Genomic DNA, 2,427 nt, shown 5'->3' with positions numbered 1-2,427 from the left:
CTTGGGTGGAGATAAAATGTTTTGAGAATGATGAGGCCAATGAATGTACAAATGTGCTTTGCACCATTGATGTATGTATGGGTTGTGATAAGAATTGTATGAGCCCCTAATAAAAAATGATTTAAATAAATAAATAAAATGTACCAAAACAAGAAAAAAGAAATCTACGTCCTAATAGAAGACCTTCATTGACAGCAGCAAATCTGTCATAACTGCAACAAAGGTAAGCACAGCAAAGAGAGGGCATTCATCTGTGTGCTACTCCCCAAATGGATGTAGCGGTCAACAGGTGTTCTGCTTTGCATGAGAAACTCCCAGACAGAACGTGTGAGTGCTCCCCTAGAGCAGCGGGTGGGTTTGAACTGCTGACCTTGTACCCAGCAGCTCAGGGGGTAGCCTAGCTGACTATGCCACCAGGGCTCCTGCGCAGGATCCAAAGAAAGCCAAAAAATGCTTTCAACCTCTGAGGCAGGGGGCCATGTCCTGGAAAGGCAGTAAAAAGACCTGTCTCTGGCTGCGTCACTGTGGACCATCCTCAGGGAGAAGGCCTCTTGAGTGTGCTTCCGGGGTGGGGGTAGTTACCTTCTTGCCCAGTCCCTGATACGCTTGCTGCAGTCTTCAGTGGAAGCAAATACTGAAAGAACAAGGTGGTCACTGGGGAGCTGGAGGAGCTCTAGTAAAAGGGGGACATGGAGATAGAAATGCTCTTTGGAGAACTGGTGCAGTGAGCTGCCTTTGAGAACAGTAGCTTGCAACCAACCATAAGCACAAAAGCAGCAAAACAGAACCCTGGCCTGATCTCAAGCTTTCAAGGCACAAAGCAGATAAAGCCATAGACGAAGCAGCGGTAACTGTTGGTGAAGGGTATGCAACTAATAGCCACAGCGGCAAAGGCACAGCTGTAATAGCTTCTGTGGAAGATTTGAGTCTCCCGACAGGCAGGAATTAGAACCAAAGTGACTTGGAATGCCAGGAGCATCAAAAGCCATCATACATGTCATTCATAGCCATGGCCCAGACATGCATTGAAGCTGGTGTGGCCTGTTAAAACAAAGCTCACAGGATGTACACGGGTACAGATGATAGCTGGAAACACAGGGCATCTAGGACAGATCAACCTCTCAGGACCAATATTGAGAGTAGCCATACCACGAGGGGAAGGGGAAGAAAGGGAGGACTGATCACAATGATCTACCTCTAAGCTCCTCCCAGGGGGATGGGGAACAGAAAAGTGGGTGAAGGGAGACATGGGTTAATGTGAAAAAATAATAATAATTTATAAATTATCAAGGGTTCATGAGGGAGGTGGGGGGGGGGGCGGGGGAAAACATGAGAAGCCGATACCAAGGACTCAAGCAGAAAGCAAATGTTTTGAAAATGATGATGGCAACAAATGTACAAATGTGCTTGACACAATGGGTGGGTGTATGGATTGTGAAAAGAGCCCCCAATAAAATGATTTAAAGGGGGAAAAAAGCACACAGGAAAGCCGTGAACTCACCTTCTTATGAAGCCAGTGTGCTTTTGACAATTTCATGAAGGTCAAATGAGGTTTATAAACTCTGTGTTCCCCGGCCAAGATGCCTTTTGCTTGAAATGTCCTTTCTGCAGCCTCTGAAGAAAATAAAAGGAACACAAAAACGTTGCTCGTAACATGTAAACCCCAACCCAATGCCCTGCTGTTGAGTCCATCCATCCCAATCCCTAACAGCCCCACAGGGAAGAGCAGCAGAACGACCCCAGAGGCTTTCCGAAGCCCGACACTCCATGGAAGCCAACCACCAGATCTTTCCCACAGCTGGTGGGTGTGAACCGCTGGCCCTTTGGTTAGCAGCCAAGCACTTGAGGAGTTGTTTTTAGTTACAAAAATACCACTTCAAAAACTAACAAAACCCGCAGGAGAAAGAAAGAACTGGCAGCGGGCTTCTTTGAAGACTTACAGCCCAGAAAACCCTCTGGGGCAGGCAGTTTAACTCTGTCCTAGACACTTGCTGTGACAAGTGTCTTTTAAGGTGACCAGAAGTCCCGCTTTTGGCAGGACAGTCCCGATTTTTCACAATTTGTCCTGTGTCCCGCAGCGTTTTAAAAAAGTCCTGATTTTTGGAAAGAATGCACGACAAGCGAGGGAACGGCAGGAGAACGGGAAGGGAATACAGTATACAGTTTTCGGCTGCCATGTGGTTTATTTCACCAGAATATGAGTTTTATATTAATTTTGTTAATTTTACAATGTTAAACTTTAATAATAAAAAATAATTGTTGAGAACTGATTATCAAGAACTCCTTATCAAAGTTCTCATTGTTGATCAGTTGTTAGAATTCAACCACCATTGTTTCGACTTAATGAACAATGGCATTTTTTGGCATTGGCAACGACGAAAACATTTTGTAACTGTCTCTCAGACGATACACATCGTACTGCGTGCT

The 2,427-nt window shown here is 45.4% G+C and overlaps 1 protein-coding gene across 1 annotated transcript in view; it reads right to left on the bottom strand.

Annotated features, from left to right (window-relative positions):
• The window catches only part of LOC101660449 (A-kinase anchor protein 7), an 84,025-nt gene that overhangs the window by 33,967 nt on the left and 47,631 nt on the right, over positions 1–2,427 (bottom strand). The window contains exon 5 of the mRNA XM_045294307.1: positions 1,502–1,614. Within this exon, the coding sequence (XP_045150242.1) occupies positions 1,502–1,614 (113 nt within the window). The remainder of the gene's footprint in view (positions 1–1,501; positions 1,615–2,427) is intronic.

Source organism: Echinops telfairi, unplaced genomic scaffold (genome assembly GCF_000313985.2).
Source record: "Echinops telfairi isolate 266 unplaced genomic scaffold, ASM31398v2 ScPeMD7_3533;HRSCAF=4204_0, whole genome shotgun sequence".
Classification (NCBI taxonomy): Eukaryota; Metazoa; Chordata; class Mammalia; order Afrosoricida; family Tenrecidae; genus Echinops; species Echinops telfairi.
The sequence above is the reverse complement of the archived record's forward strand: the minus strand, read 5'-3'. Positions and strand labels throughout refer to the sequence as shown.